Source organism: Typopeltis vanoorti, chromosome 9 (assembly GCF_054136105.1).
Source record: "Typopeltis vanoorti isolate ZY-2024b chromosome 9, IOZ_Tvanoo_1.0, whole genome shotgun sequence".
Taxonomy (NCBI): Eukaryota; Metazoa; Arthropoda; class Arachnida; order Uropygi; family Thelyphonidae; genus Typopeltis; species Typopeltis vanoorti.
Genome location: NC_143557.1, coordinates 63,224,260 through 63,240,980, shown reverse-complemented (window position 1 = coordinate 63,240,980; position 16,721 = coordinate 63,224,260). Strand labels below are relative to the sequence as shown.

Genomic DNA, 16,721 nt, shown 5'->3' with positions numbered 1-16,721 from the left:
CTGGGATGCAGAGTTGGAGTGGTGTACGGAATGTGTTAGAACTGTCCACCATATGCAGATAAATGATCAACATGAATATGAATATTTGGTATGCAAGAACGGTCAACCTACGTAAGTGGTTCATTCAAGTAGACTGACCATTCAGCGACCGAATATTTCGACCTACTTAAACCATTCAAGGTACTTTATACAAATAGAATGCCAAGAAACATTCCATACACCACTCCAACGCTACATCTCAGATTATTATGCATAAGTAATGGTTCTGGCTTAGTGTGTTTGGTCGCCCGTACTTTGCCCTTCCGTTCGTCCACACGAAACAACAACTGGCATTCATCACCGCAGGCGACCTTGCTCCAGTCCTTTGGTGTTAAATTCCTTTAACCACTTTTGCTACAGCTACTTGTTTTCTAGGAGTAATGCCTTTACTGTACGTACAGTGTTTATTAGGATATTGTCTGATGTGCAGTACATCCAGATGCACATCATCACACTCTTCGGTCGCACCACCACCACTAGTTATCTGAATCGTTATTAGTACATCTGTTATTGTATATATGACAGACACAGATAACATTAGTTATCTGTGTCTGTCATGGATCGGTTCTTTCATCAGATGTTGACGTGTTGTTTTTAATATAATTCTAGATATGTTAGAGGCAATATTGCATGTGGCCATTCAAGAATAAAAACAGTTTCGAAATGCTATTACGGTCCACCTGGTCTCACTATTATCCCACAATTAAAAGTCACAAGGTGTAACTTTGTTCTTTATCACACACAGTTGAAAAGCAAATATTGCGTTTGCCTCCCAGAGGCAATCTACTCTGTTTATGGCTTGACTGGTAGTATTGTTAATAGCATGTTATTATTGTAATCTCCTAATATTTTGGAACATTGTGCACATAATAACCCAACAAATGTTGGTTGCTATTAGACATGCAGATTATGACTAATAATCTGCTATTCATAAATACATGCATCAGCACTGAATAACATATATTGATTGGTTCTAAGATTATACAGAATATGCATTTATTAAATTCTACACTTATAAGTTACTACAACAGTTTATTTCATTTTTGTCTCGCTGAACTAGAGCTCACCATCATAAAATAAGCATTTTTATAGAGAATTAGATTATATATATATATATATATATATATATATATATATATATATATATATATATATATATATATATATATATATATATATATATATAGCATGTATATTTTAAGGAATTTCAGCAGTAGATCTATTTAGATTTATTACCAGCATGAAACATTGCTTGTTGAAATGTAATATGCCTGTTTTATACTCCTACCCACTGTTTAGATTTTATGCAGACCTTCTGCCGTCTGGTTTGCGGATGGATGGCGTCTATACTCTCCAACCAAGACGCTGTGGGTACCAATACTACTATTTGTGAGTCTTCATGCGATAAATGAATACACCCCCTTCCCATCCCGGTGTGAGGCAACCACCGTGCTTTACTGGAGGGCAGGAGTAGCTGGAAAGAGTTCCATGTGTTTGGTTTACGATAGCAGGGTTCCTGGATAACTTAAATCTAAGAGCACCAATAAATCTATAGACCTAATGTTACACACCTAGAGTACTAATTCACTAGAGGTTTATAACCTTTCTTAATGTGCATTAGTACTTTTAGCTAGCAAGAAACATTTTTTAAGTGTTCGGATTTCTTGAAAGAGAGTCAAACTGTTTACTCTTTTGGTAAGTTTTAATCTCTTCCGTGTAATCATTTTACAGACGAGGGTGATGATACTTGTCTGTATGTTCTTTTCTTACATTGTATTATAATTTTGTGTTGTAAAACTTTATCACGTTAGTGCAAAATGTCTGAACACTTGAAAGTGTTAAGATCAATATCAATATCTTAACACTTGAAAGTGTTAAGATATTGATATTACGTTTTAGAATTTCTGGGCATAAATTTATACCTAGAAAAACCTGAAGCTATTCATTGCTCACAAATATTATTTTAACAATTAAAATTGATTTACTTTGATATATTAAGTTTAAATAGTTTACTAAATTAATTACAACACGCATATAATCCGTTATAAATGTAGTACGGTTTCAGCGCTAATATTTTAAATATTGGTTAAGACACAAACTATTAGATAGGTTTATTAACATTTTCCTGAAGTCCATCGTTTAGAAGACTTTTAGACATAAATGACTTTTTTCAAGAAACGGTACGCTACATTTTTCAAAGCAGAATCCTAAGTATAATTGACGTAAGTTTTATACGATCCCAAATGAAACCATTAAGATTATTACTGTATAATTACATAATTTATAATTTTACACTCTAGAGCTCTCAGTAGATAGCGATGATTCCCTTCGGATAGAAACATCTTGGTCTGAGTCCTGCTTTTCATCTGAAGGGGAATCAGTCGGCCTCAAACGGAGGTGTAAGGGTTTTACTCACGAAAAGACGCAATGTCTTCCTCAAAACAGACGACTAGTCACGACAGCACATAGGAGCTAATCCTACAGCTAATCTGAAAGTTAATCCTACCATGTCATTGTTAGGTAATTCAATAAGTGTTTATAAGTGTTGGATGAGATACTTTTAGTGTTCCGAGTGTGTATTAATTTGTGTTCGTCTGTCTGTCTGTATATAAATAGCAGATGAATATATCATCTTCCGGTATAACATCGACTCTGATTATGGAAAATTTTAAGTGATATAAAAATGATGTTTGGTCACAGCGATAGGGCTTCCAGCTTATTTAACATTCAGTCAAAACAATAGTATTTTGAACCTTTCATAGATGGGATTGTATGACAAATATTTGTATGGCAAATTGCCAGGAGCACATTATGAGCTTCACAGTGTTTATAACAAACAAAAATTGAAACTGTTAGCAAAATTTAATAAATGTCCCAAACACTAAAACCAGTATAGTCAGATGACTATTAAATTAGTACAGTCAGACAGAATGGAACTTAAAAATGACTTTAATTGGCTAATGAATGCTGTTAAGAGTCAATTGCTTTTGGCCCATCAATAAGTAACTCGGTAGAAATTACACACATATGTATATTAGATTAATATAATTCCTTAGAGGAGAAATTGTTTTAATAGTATTGGAAAGAACACACCGAACTCCAACTTAATGACTGCGAGGCAACGAAAAGATGCTTCAGAGCAATGCGAATGGTGTGGATTTCGACGGACAGAATAAAAGGAAATAGCACAAATTTAATGGTTTGGGATACAACATGAAACTTTTGTCGGAGGGCTCCGAAAATTCAATAAAACCTCTATTGCTGTTTGCCTACCCGAAAATGAATCTTCATTCAGACAGGAAACTGCGAAATAATGTTCCATGGCAAGGCACTCAGCTAATTAGAAAAAACGGACAACACCGAGGGATGTTAGAGAGTAAGGGTTTGCTATCAGAAACCATTAAAAGAGTGTGTTTCATTATTCATTTAAGTGAGTGTTAAGAATGTGGACACTCCGATGAGTCTCATAAAAAATTAATGATGATCGACGGGAACAGAGTGTGACGTGGTGCTGAAAACAAGAGGCCTTTATTAGCGTTAATAAGTGACATTAAACGGCTTTCTGTACTAGAAAAAGCAAGCTGGAGCAGCGTTCATTTCTTGTATGGAGCACTTGTCCTTTTTAATTATCTGGAATTGTACGTAAGGCTTGTGGTGACAAGATTAACGAGACCAGCAAATGAATGAAAAAGTTGGAAAAGTGAAGAAAATTAACCGTTTTCTCTGTACTGACACGTTTCGTTTAGGGAAAGAAAATGTAGCTTCTTTGAGAACAACGATTTTTTTTTAAAAAAAAATCTTGAAAGAAAATTACTTAGCTATGCTTTGTTCAAGCGAAAAACTAAAATAGTTTAATTAGGTGATTTGATTAAAATACATCAGGGCTCAGCAGCAATAATGAGAACAGGGTTTATAAGAAATAATAAGCTCGACAGCTTTTCAAAATGCTGCTTTAATGAGTGTGTGTGTGTGTGTGTGTGTGTGTGTGTGTGTGTGTGTGTGTGCGCGCGCGCGCGCGCGTGCGCTCAAGTAGGCCTAATACAGTTCATTCAGGTGTTAGCTGTACTGGTCTCATGCAGTTTCTGATAAAAAAAAAAAGTCGCATCAATTAAGAAGTGAAATTTAACTGAACTGTTGTTATTAGTTTTTTCCCTTTACACAGAGCTACTTACCATTCCTGATTTCTTAATGATGTCTTCAACATGTGGACTGTTACCAGGAACAGGAGACTTCCCAGAACTAAGCTCTTATGGGAACTGCAAAAACAATTATTAAATAAATGATTTCTCATAAATTGCAGAAAAAGTGCATAAAATACAACGAAATTATAAATTATACATTAAAGAACATTTTTAATAAGCACGAGCAGTCACAAATCCACCGTAAAGATTAGTTTCAACAAGATTCCTTCTGTTTTCATTTATAAAAATATTTTGAAAACTGTTCATCCACAGTGGGATAAAAAAAAACCCGACATTCTTTTAAAGTTACCTAATTTTTGCACAACACGTTGTAAACGCTTGAAAAGAATAAGCTTACTCCTGTGTCACAAGATTGGATTAAAACATTTTTCGTATTGCTTTCCACCAAGATAACATTTTGCATGCACCAAGTGGAAAAAATTGGAAATGTGTCTCAAAAAGAAGTTATCGTCCTAAAGTAATGGCTCGTATCTTAGTCGCATAAAGTTATTTTACCAGTCACTTTTCTGTGCTACTTAGGAAATACGTTTCCAACTTGTAGCGTATCGTGTAAGAATGGAAGAAGGAGGTTTGCCTTCCGCCCGGTTCTTGAAACATAGGGAAAGATACAATTTTCATTCCTTAATATGGTAAACAAAATCAGGTAAAATTCCTTCCTAACATCTTTGAATAAGAAAAAATCTAGTTATTTATGATGTTTATGAGAAATTTACTTTAAGTATGAAACCAAAATTAAATGACTTATTAAATCGCGTTTTATAGGATTGACAAAGTTTATAGAACAGGAAAAGAATTTATCTCACAAAACGTACGAATTTGTAGTTCTAGTGGTGTATTACATTATGAGCTTAGTTGTATTTTATGTAACGCAATCTGAGAGTTTCATCGCTATTATTTTTATTATAGCAACAGAGAAATTATTTGTTAGGCGTTGGCCATATTTGAAACATTCACTTAGGTTTTTGCTTCCCATACATTCTGGTTTATAGCACGTGTAGTTTGGGGGTATTTTTAGCCAAAAGGCCCAACAAACGCCCATTTTCATTAACGAGATGTGCTTGTTATCGAGATCTTAAATATAGTATCATACAAGTAATGGAGTATAAAATACTGTGACCTACCTCTTCTCCCATAATGCACTCCACCCCTGAGCTACTAACATACAAAATCCCATACTGGGCAGGTACAGAACTCGCTCGGCAACTACAAAGCCTACAGGGAAGAGAAGATTACAGGCGGGCAGAAAAGGCAGTATAACCATAGCCAGACTCTGAAAAATTAAAAAGAGCATCGTTAGTGCTAATGAAACATTAAGAGGCTAATGACATATCTTGTTCACAAACTTTCAGTATGGAGTTTTACACAATTTCGTATAAATTATTTATTTCCCAATGTTTATTTTTCGTTAATTAGCCATCATTTATCTATATTAAAATTAAAAGCCCTATGTGGTGAACAACTGTTACTCTACAGATGAAACGAACAATAGCTCAACATAATTTGATCATTATACAGAAGCGTGATGGTTAACTGGGTTAATATATTACAAAATTTGAGACATTTAAGTAAATTTAATTCCAATGTTTACATTTCATAGCATTTCATTACATTTCATTTATATTAAATTTCATAAAAATCGAAATTTTAGAAAAGTAAAAAATAAGATGAACTGATAACTTGGACAATCTGACGACATTTACAAAATATTTATATAAAGCAATCGATTTTTGGTTTTGCTTCCCTCAAAATAGACAAACCCACAGTTAACACATAATACACTCATCTCGTTGCGTTATCGACAATTGTAAATAACACAAACAAACACGACACGCCTGGAAGAGTGTATTGTGCTCACAGTGAAGTTTGGCATTAAGGTTAGGTAATTTTGCTCTATCTTTACTAAGACAATTCTTCAAAAATGGCCTCTACCGGCCTCAAAAGGGTAATTCCCTTTCTCAAGTGCATGGTTCATACGGGCTGTTTGAGGACAGTGATGTGAAAAGCTGTCCTAGTCTGTCCAAACCTTCAAATCCACCTCATCGAACATACCCAGGATGTTTAGAATAGCATTATTAGCAATTTAGCGAGATGATCATATTCTGAAATTACTTGTCGCAAGCATTATTGCTTAGTTCATGCTTCCTTCTATCTCTTTCGTTTCAATCCTGTTTAATAAGAGGGATGTTTCCTTTTATTTTTCTTAAAATGGCAAGCCAGAAACGAGCGTATTTTGTTTATGATAATCCCACCTACGAAAGTTTGTAAGCTTACAGCAAGTGAAGTGTTATAGATCGGCTAAGGGTGTTAAAAACATGAAACCATTACTGTAGAAACCAAATATGATACTTCATTTCTCCAATAAGAGGAAGGTTTCTCATATTGGGCGATGAAAATCATGTACCACCTAAAGGCATTCATTTCACAAACATCCATACTTCACTAACCTGACGACAGATACAACAACAAGTTATGAGAGATGAATATATTGAAGATTTTGTGGGAAAAAAGTAATCAAACACCACGAATTAAGTGAAGATAGAAAAGTTTCGACAATTTTTGAAACATAACATCGTAACAATTTTTATGAATCTACAGATTCATAAAAATTGTTACGATGAGCGTTCGATTCGCAATCCAAGGGTAAATTTACAGCATAGTGGCATATAATCTTCCTAACAAAGTGGTCAGTTGTTATTTATACTGCACCAAAGTTACCAATGATACGAGGAGAGTGTGTTATGTCTACTAAATCAAGTATGTTCTCTGACTGGTTTGTCTGTTTTGCAGAACAACAACAAACATATTTCTGTGAAGAAACACCTTGCTACCTCCGTATAAGACCTGCGAATTCACACTCAGTTGAAACTCTCGTAAGATTTCCTTGTGTCCCAACATGAAATGCTCAGGTCTTTTCAATCAAAGGACACATGGCCATTTTAGACTTCGCTAAGGATATGTTTGCTAATAAGATGACGGCAGACTGTTCTGTGTAGGAAATCAGCCAACTCTCATCACCATAATAAATCGGTAAAATTAAACTGAGCTAACATAGAATAATTACCTGAATGTATGATTATTCGAATGTATTACGCTCCTGTTACTCAAGACTTAAACTGGAGATCATCCTCCAACTAATATTAGTCATAATAGTAAGAGTAGAACATATTCAGAAAGATTGATATTGTGCAACATGTTCTCTCTTGCCATTATAAGGGAGGTGAAGTGCATAGTAGCCTGCAGAGAGAAGTCGTTGACGATATAGTTAGAGGGAGTTAGTCAGAATGTGTTAAAAAGGGCACACGAAAGGAAAGTTAGTGAAGGAATCGTGATTCGGTCTTTTGTCTCCCACCTATAAAAAATTGCAAACCTACTAACATTAGCACCGCGGGCGGGCTAAAGAAAGAATATTTTTCTATTAATTTTTATATAATCGGTAAACCCTGCTCTAGAAACCAAACATGGAACATTTTTAAGCCACTTCAGGTCTCAAAAGTGTGATAGTGGTCTCACCGGCCAATGAAATTCATCTCCCAACTCTAAGACTATTGCGCATATATATATATATATATATATATATATATATATATATATATATATATATATATATATATATATATATATATATATATATGCGCAATAGTCTAAATAGAAAACCGAAATCAAACCGAACTTAGCTAACCTTATTTGCGAGTGGTTAGCATATTCACTCCAGTCAAGCTGCAGGTTCGAATCCCGCCATAGGCATGGCTGGTTTTGTTTGTCTTTAGTTGGGAGATGAATTTCATTGACCGGTGAGACCACCATCACACTTTTGAGGCCTGAAGTGGCTTAAAAACGTATATGTATATATATATATATTAGTACTTATTCAAAAGATACTTACAATTAGTACTTCTGGACGAATCTTGTCCGGTTGGAGAGCTGTTCGAAACATCACAAACAGAGATGCATACAAAGCTATAGTTGCTAAATTACGAATATCCCAAAGAGATTTTACGATTGGGATAGTGGACATTGTCCAGTCGCAGCACAAGTCTGATGGGAACAACAACAGCCACGTGTTGATGGATAACAGATAATTATAAGTTAACTGCCGACTAGGGCTAGGAGATACGGAAGCGGGGTTATCGAACCTAAACAGACAAATATATATTACAATGAATATACACTGTTCAGACAAAAGTGAAACTATTATTAATATATAAATACGTAAGGGTGGATAAGAAATAAGTGCGTTCGCTAGTGCATTTTCAGTTGTTTTTTCTTACCTGCTGAACACAGGAAAGTGAGGACCAACTATTCTGACCCGTAGGCACAGGATGATGAGGGTGATAATGACAAGGACAATCATTCTTGTCACACAGTCTCTAAGCCATGGGGTACTAGGGCCTCTCTCCTTTCGGACAACACGGGATATATACACCTGCAAATGAGGTAAGTGAATTCATCACTACTACTGGATCAAATTTTGTGTCAAACATAGAAATAAGTAATGGTTTTGCGAAGTCTAATATCCACCTGTTTAGCTGCTTACCTTAGCTGATACTAAGTCATAGACAAAGCAAATAGCTAACACCGTTAGCCCTTGTTCCTTACAGAGCATTCCAAGAGTTGCTAGAAATGATGTTAGCAGGCAGCGTTGGAGATCTGAAAAATAAAGGAAAGAGAACTTACATTAAGGATAGCAATGCAGAGAAAATTCTCTGACAGAGAGGAATTATCAAAATTCCTCTGTCAGAGAATTTTCTCTAAGAATAAAAGTAACTGTATGATAAACTGTGATATACCATCGATGAGATTTCATTCGTATTAACAAGACTAGATAATTTTTTTAGATAATATATAATTTTTTTAGTACATTATTTAATCTATATTTACTTGTGAAAGTGAGGCAATTTAAAAAAAGAAGGATTTTATTCATTATATTTATAAGTCTGTAACTGTGTACAGAACTGAAATGTAGGTACTATTTCTAGGTAAACTGGTCGACATTTGATCATAGCTTGATTTTAAGTAAACTAAAAGCTTGATTTCAAATTATGAAAAAATTACATTTCCTACACTAAAATTCAAAATAATGCTATCAGTGAGCGTTGAAATCTCTTGAGACTGTTTAAGCGATTTAACTTAGATATTGGGTGTTGGTGTTATGTATTAGAATATGTATCAGACCTTTCGAAAATCATTCGATATTTGTAATTATGAATCCCAGGATTCGTAAGCGCACATCAGCGCTTACGAATCCTGGGATTCATAATTACAAATATCGAACGATTTTCGAAAGGTCTGATACATATTCTAATACATAACACTCAATATGTAAGTGCAAATTAAGATTTGCACTAAGCTGTAATGTAGTGTTCCATTTCCACCAATCATGCAAAATGATCGTGAAATAAAGGAAGAGTGCAGAGAACATCTCGTGATGTGACGCGTTGTGAAAAGTCCTTAACTGAACACGCGCTTTCCTCTTGAAACGCATCTCGATGGTGAGGCGATTGGCTGATCCACTAGACAGGATGATCTCACCCGAGTTTAGAATTGTTGAAGCTCTTAGCAGAGGGGGGGGGAGTAGAACTGCACGCAACACTAAGTGGAATTCTATGGCTTCTCTTGAAAATCCTATCAGGGCGGAAGCGGCCGTACAACTGGCATTAGATGGGAACATCATCTATCTACTTTCACAAGTGGGAGGACAATTTCTCCACTCGGAGATCTGTCGTTTTATTTAAGCGTTCGTGATTCTAGGTCTCAGAAGAAAGATTTACGAGCGAAAAGAGAAGGAAAATACACATCGAATGGCAAGAAAATGGTGAGACGACATGGTAATACAAGTCTATCTTTGTCTGATTGTGTTTGACAGTTTATGGGGAACATTACTTAAAATATATCATAGTCTTTTCCACAAAGTACCAAACTTCAGCAGTTCATTTTTAAAATGCATATTTTTATTACACTTATAAAATATATAAGTATATAAATACTCGTATATAGAGTAAATATATATACATATTATAACTCACTATAAGTATGTCGCTAAATAGTTTTTCCCATTACATACTCTAAGTTACGAAGTAATATAGCAATATATTATACGCTGAACTGTTTAAGATATTTATGAATATCCCGAAAAAGAATTTTTCATTACGGAAAAAAAAGCAAACCGGACACGTGCATTTTAGAGACACAGTACGGTGGTCCCATAGCCGAACCTACTTCTAACACAGTTCCAGACAAAAATCTGCTAAAACAGCAGATTTTTGTTATCTTTTCACAGTCTCCTCATTTACAACTAAACAAACTGGTTACTCCTCAAGAAAAGGTATCGTCCTAAGAAAGGACTAACTCTTTGATCTCTTACTCCACTTGTTTAACAAAAATATTTGTTAAACAAGTGAAACAAGAAACGTGTTAGGAAATATGTTCACATTTAACCACTGCCAAATACATAAATGAAATGAAAGAACTCATTCGCAAATTTCACTTTAATCATTGAGCAACGCTAAGTTTTTTTTTTCCAATTTAAATTGTTATTAAATTTAAATCACTACTCTTACGAATATTAAGACCAAACTTCAACGTGCTGTAACTCTAGTTATAAGATGAATATGCTACTAGTTACTTTATTCGACAGAGGTAGTCAACAGGACAAAGTCTGATATTTGAAGCTTTAAATTAAATTAATACAAATTTCAGATCACTTTGAAAATAACAAAACATCTACCCAGAATTGTCCTCCTTCACCTCTCCGCAGAAATATTATATTCTTACATTGCTGAAGAGCTCCTGAGAAATGAGAAATTCAGCCTCTTCAAAATAAAATGGAAAGGTTACAGGAAGCTCCATTTCCCTGCGATCACATTGTTCAACCATTTTCGAAATGTAAAAAATAAAAACAAAATAAAACGGAATATAGTGTCTCACACTTTTTAAGTTTATTTCATAATATCCGCACAATAAGATCAAACTGGAGGCTGTATTGTAAAGAATATAGATGACAATAAAATGCAGTTGATACTGCTACAGGAAACATCAAATAGATTTCGACCAGTCATCGGTCGATTTACTCATTTCTATAAAAAAGGTAATATCTCATAAAAAATTGCATATATCTAAAACAGAAAGCAGCAGGTTGGCGGAAATTTAGAAGCTTCTATTTGGCTGATGTTGTTTTAACTGATGAGAAGATAAATTCCTCACTGAACAGCCAAATTTGTTTTTAGATGAATTAGGTTAAACAGCCAAAGAATAAACTGAAGGGACATGGCCATTCTCATTATACTTTGTTCGCATTTCTTTACAATTACACCTCCATTTTGGTTCAGCAGTGCAGAAAGTGTCGTTAACTTAAAAAAAAAGCAAATGTCTTCCATATTTGATAACGACTGAGCAATGTGAATCTTCTACTACAATCTCTCTCCACTTTTGTCCAATGGACTGAATTTTTAGAAGTTCTTAAATAATGTTAACAGCAATATTTTAAAGTTAGTCGAAAATGGTTGAACATTGTGATTCGTAGAGGAGTCTGTGCGGAAGCGATCCTCTACAATCCATTCCCTTTAATCTTAGTTCGACCGGACTGAAAATCTCAGAACGATCTTAAGTAATGTTAGCAAACACTCATGTTTCAAATTTAATCGAAAACGGTTGATGGATGAGACTTGTGGAGCTGTTTGCAAAGAAGTGGAAAAGGAGGAGGAGGACAAGAAAGAAAAATTAAGAAAACGACGCTTTGGGGAAGTTTTTCAAAGGATCCTTGTTTTTTTTTTTTAATTAACTGGCTTTATGGGATCAAACTGAGAAGCTGCGCCCTTTCAAATATCTGTCGTATAAAATGGTATTTGGCTTGTGAATTACAGCTGTACGTATTTTTACGGATATTTACAATGATTTTAGTCATCAAATTTGTTTGAATATTTTTAAAGTTCTCGACCTAAGTTCCAGTTGTGCCCCTGGATTAGGGAACTGCGACTGATCTAGGGCTTTGAATCTTTCTTTCTTTCTTTCTACGTGCAGTACTGATTTCAGTGTTCTAACAAAATTTCATCCCATCATCTTTTTTTTTTGTATTACAGGAGAGGAAAATTACGTATATCGGTAGCACATATTGCTAATGCTAGCTGTATAAAATCCAATGAACGTTAAATCTTGAAACGTTCTAATTTGATCATAATTAAACTTGATTTATACTTTACTCATTGTATCATATTGTTTTCAACTTGATGTGTCTACAAAAGACAAGCTCAACATTAAATGAAATAACGTTGTCATTATAAGTATTGCTCTTTTATTATAAGCGATCATCACACACTTGGTTACGTCACCAAGTTGCGATCTTCACTATGGGAAGTTGAATGAAGAGAGAGAGAGAGAGAGAGAGAGAGATGGCTATCTCTGTTTCTACGGGGAAACTGAGAAGCTTCGTTGCTCTTTCAAAACCCACCGCATAATCGATTAAACCCGAAGTGCTATACGTAAGATCCAGCGCAGCCCACGATAATCAGGTTAAATCTTAGCTAATAACACATCTTTTTAATTCGGTCTTTCGCTATGGGTACTCTATCATGGATAATGGATGCAAAATAGGACTGCAAATTATGTCTAATGAAGACGACTTCATAAATAAATCCCATTAAGTCTCCAAATGAAGGTAAAACACACTAACAATACCGCCACACAGAAATTACCGTATTTTACTCCGCGCAAGGGAAGGATGCCATCAAATATTAACAGTTAGCTTAATATAAATTAGGTAAATGTTTGTTATTATGCTTGATAAGGGAGACGCGCAATTAGTTTTTGGTGTCATTATTGCTCTTTTCAACGGATGCAACCGAATGGCTGCGCACACGAACTTGAACGTGCGTGGAATTGGAGAATGACGAGAACATTGGCAAACACTTTCTGAATATTTCTTTGTTACTCTAACAAACACGTTACATTCGAGTTTGTGTCTAACAAACTATTCACAATAGCAATAATCCTCTTACCACAATTAGGCGCTGCGAAATATTATATATTAACTTAATCAAAAGAAATAGAAAAAATTGCATTACTTGACTATTTTTAATGTATGAGTTGCGCAATGCGCAAATTCCTTTATCTCTGAAACACATTCTTACAAAAAATAAAAGAAAGTAAGAATGTATCTCATTTAAGTGAAAGAAATATACCAATTCTTCTTCGTCTTTATTAGCTACAAGCAAGAAAAGTATTGTATATTCTTGTATGCGAGAATGTATTCTTGTAGTGTAGTACTTGGTTATTTTTCTTTAAACAGTGCAAAAGACAGTATGAAGAAATATTTCCATAAACAGCTTACTGAGACTGAATTGGCTTTAATTCAGTCCCAGTAAACTGCTTATGACATCTTTCAGTGCGAACTGAAAATTCACAGCGTTTACAATTTAGCTACTAAATACGGTTATTTACAATTTAGCTATGGTATATAATTTAGTTTATAATTTATAGTTTATAGTTTATAATAAACTATCCCGACCACTTCTTGATGCAAAAATAAAAAAAAAACAGTTTATTTTGCATCAAGAAGTGGCCGGGATAGTTTTCTTCTTATATCCTGGCCTTAGGCACATTCAATTGAAAAGCCGCAAACTTGCGGTCCTGCTGAACCATTATTTCCACTTATAATGAGAGGAATACATTCAAAAGAAAAATAAAATATAGAAAACTTATCAGGAAGTAATTTATGTATGATTTGGCATGAGCTAAAATAAGTATATCTAACAGGAAACCATTCCTGTTACGAATTGAAAAAAAAAAAAAAAAAAATATATATATATAAAAGAATAGGTGGAATTCTTTTATATACAGGGTGTTCGGGATAAATTTGACAGTTTCGTAAGGAAAAAGAAAATCTTCTTTGTATCTATTAAATTTAATGAATTGACAAAAAAAACATTACAGGCAGAGTTAATTACAATACTATCAACAAGATGTACTCAAAATAACCACCATTAGCATCGATCACAGCTTCAATTCTGCTTCGGAATCTCGAACAAGCTGATGCTACAGTCTCCCTGGGAAGGGCCGCAAAAACTGTTTTAATTTTATCCATTAACTGGGCTTTTGTATTACTGGAAGTGCGATTGGTGTCTTTTTCAACTGCGCCCCATACAAAATAATCCATGGGGTTAAGGTCTGGGGAGTTTGGAGGCCAAACATTTGGACTGGTGAAGTCGTAGAAATTTTCAGACAACCATTTTTGACTTTTCCCAGAGGTGTGGCAAGGGGCCGAATCCTGCTGCCATATATACGGCCTACCATTGGCTACCCTTGTTATCCAGGGCTTGACTACAGTTAGCAACTCCACGAACAAAGCCCGAATTCCAATGCCAGGGTTCTTCAACACCTGTTCCTGCAGATTTGCGAGGAATTCTGCTGTACGAACGCAATCAGATCGTCTGCTAGGGATCTTTCTTCTTGCTACATCCTCGTAGTCACCATTGCAAGTCTCTAGTTCATGCCTGATTGTTTTTACTGTATTCAGGGAGCATTGGGCAGCAGTCGTAATATCCTTATTTTGATGGCGGGCACGAATCATCATGATACAAGTTATTCTCTTCCATGATTCAGGTGGGTTCCAGCTATCCATCCTTTCTGACATCTTGTATATGAATGAAGAAGGGTCCAAACTTTTAAATGAAGAGAAGTGTGTGTTAATACATGTAACTTACGGAAAAATATAATTAATTATAAATATGTCAAATTTATCCCGAACACCCTGTATATATATATATATATATATATATATATATATAAAAGAATAGGTGGAATTCTTTTAGCAATAACTAATTGATGGAAAAAACGAAAAGAGGGCTACAACTCGCCACCTTAGCGGTCACAGAAAGCTGAGTCCATGCTATCAATGATTTTAGAGCCATCGGGACGAGAGTATGGCAACTGCCACTAGCTTATGACCCCTAACACTAACCTAACACACGTGCTTTTGTCTATAATAGTGTGGAGTTCTACGGCCTATTTTTCAGAGATGCGATGTTAAAAACCGGAGTTTCCCATAGACAACACCCACATTCTTGCACCGATGACTGAATAACTCCGAAAACCGGCTAAAAATGTCCTAGAAAAAGTTTCGCCAGTCGGCAAATAGAAACGAAGTCAGTAAACTTTCTTCACCCGAATGATCAAATTAATTAAATATGTACAATTGCAATTAGAGAATATTAAATTATATTAGAAATGTGCAAGTGAACGGTTATTTTATCCTTGAAGTTTTAAATTAATAGATTATAACTCAACACCGCAACAAAAGAGTTGCTAGAACCGTGAAAACAAAAGTTACTACAAGTGAAAATCGACCAACTCATTACATAGATTTTGCTTCCGTAAGTTGCTATACAATTAGTTCAATAAATAAGGAGAAAATATTATCCGTCCAAATTTCGGAGATCGATTTTCTGTCTCTTTGTAATGCTTGAGTGACATTCAATAAAACATCTGGAAAATTCATGCTTCATGTTTGTTTACTAAACATAGCATAAATTTCAGACAACAAAATGAATAATAAAAATATAAAAGAAAATTAGTAATGTCGGTAGATTTCAGGATAAAGTTTCTTAATAAATCCTATTTAGCTTGGCTTCAGATTTTACTGATGTCCATTTCAATCTCAAATAGTTTTAAAGCGTCCTTTAAAAGCATTTCAATAGAAAATGCTTTTTCTATTGAAATGAATTTCATTCGGTTGTAGATCAGAATTATTAGAAGCTCCACAAAAACTATTCAATGTTTTTAAAACGGATCCAGGGATCAACCCATGGCTTGCGAACCGCACGCGAATCTTTGAGAAATTTTTGCAGCTCGTCAAAGATTAGTTCGATTTTTTAATCAAAATAACTGTAGGATTATCTGTTTCTATTTTTATTAAAGAAACTTATTTCAAAGTAGACAGGGTTATAATCAGTTTAAATTTTTTTTTTAAATGTCACACTCTTTGTTTCTATTACTGGAAACCTTTGGAGACCAAATAAGGCACCCGTCGAATGAAAGGGGATACTTTCATTCGACGGGTGCCTTTCATTTGTTATATATATATATAACAAATGTACTTTGAAATCGTCAAAGGCTAGTTTTTTTTTAGAATGAGAAATTTAATTTAAAACTGTAATTAATTAACTGTAAAATGCGCCTACAATATAAACAGAATTTGGAATATATTTCCTTTTTGGTTTTTCATGCAAAAGCCAGATAGTAGTACTATATTCAACTGATTTTTATTTTTGGAAAGTCATAGGAATTTGGTGAGATATACCAGTACTATTTCAGAACTAAAGCGTGAAAAAGCCACCGAATTGTTGGTTTTCTGTGCAGAACCAAACTTCTGTTGTTTTGAAAAACGTATTCTTCCTGTTTCTATTGCAGTGCAGTTCAATGAAATGAATAATGGTATATTATAACTCGCACACTTGAATGATTGCGATATCTGCAGTAAAGGAAGCCTAC

The 16,721-nt window shown here is 34.5% G+C and overlaps 1 protein-coding gene across 1 annotated transcript in view; it reads right to left on the bottom strand.

Moving 5' to 3' along the window:
- Positions 1 to 16,721, bottom strand: part of LOC150103092 (protein O-mannosyl-transferase Tmtc3-like) — a 235,541-nt gene that overhangs the window by 58,869 nt on the left and 159,951 nt on the right. The window contains exons 6-10 of the mRNA XM_090398575.1: positions 8,776 to 8,888; positions 8,510 to 8,664; positions 8,125 to 8,374; positions 5,363 to 5,511; positions 4,212 to 4,295 (exon numbers count right to left, since the gene is read on the bottom strand). Of these exons, the coding sequence (XP_090254701.1) occupies positions 4,212 to 4,295; positions 5,363 to 5,511; positions 8,125 to 8,374; positions 8,510 to 8,664; positions 8,776 to 8,888 (751 nt within the window). The remainder of the gene's footprint in view (positions 1 to 4,211; positions 4,296 to 5,362; positions 5,512 to 8,124; positions 8,375 to 8,509; positions 8,665 to 8,775; positions 8,889 to 16,721) is intronic.